Source organism: Penaeus monodon, chromosome 24 (genome assembly GCF_015228065.2).
Source record: "Penaeus monodon isolate SGIC_2016 chromosome 24, NSTDA_Pmon_1, whole genome shotgun sequence".
Taxonomy (NCBI): domain Eukaryota; kingdom Metazoa; phylum Arthropoda; class Malacostraca; order Decapoda; family Penaeidae; genus Penaeus; species Penaeus monodon.
In genome coordinates, this window is record NC_051409.1 from 25,743,354 (window position 1) to 25,743,943 (window position 590).

General features: G+C 41.7%; 1 protein-coding gene across 1 annotated transcript in view; it reads left to right on the forward strand.

Moving 5' to 3' along the window:
- LOC119588680 (protein SCO1 homolog, mitochondrial-like) overlaps positions 1-590 on the forward strand; it is a gene marked incomplete in the record, with an annotated part of 9,100 nt that overhangs the window by 7,818 nt on the left and 692 nt on the right. The window contains 2 exon segments of the mRNA XM_037937315.1: positions 82-279; positions 403-590. Of these exon segments, the coding sequence (XP_037793243.1) occupies positions 82-279; positions 403-590 (386 nt within the window).

The following is a 590-nucleotide window of genomic DNA, read 5'->3' on the forward strand; positions in this document are numbered from 1 at the left end:
TACAGTACTAGTATGGAAGTTTATATTTATTTCCTCTTTATCATGATTTTAGTGACTGAAAATGTTCAACTCTTCTTACAGCACAGGAACGTGAGAGGAAGAGAGCACTGGGGAAGGCCAGCATTGGAGGTCGCTTTGACTTGGTAGATCACAATGGAACACCGAGGTCAAGTGATGACTTCTTAGGCCAGTGGTGTCTGCTGTACTTTGGCTTCACACACTGCCCTGATGTGTGTCCAGATGAACTCGAGAAAATGGCCAAAGTGGTGGATGAAGTTGGTAAGTTGGTTGAGATATAGATTGATAGAAGTGTTTCAGTAAATAGTTTGCATGAAATTTTTTATGAAATCACCTCAAGGAAATGCAGATGATATCATTTGGAACCTTACCAATTTCTTCCAGATGCAATGAAGACAGTCCCAGACATTCAGCCACTGTTTATCACTGTTGACCCCTTCAGAGATACAAAGGAGCTGATCAAGGATTACTTGAAGGAATTCCACCCAAAGATGTTAGGTTTCACAGGTTCTACTGAGAAGATTGGAGAAGCTTGCAGAGCATATCGTGTTTACTTCAGCGCAGGACCAAGA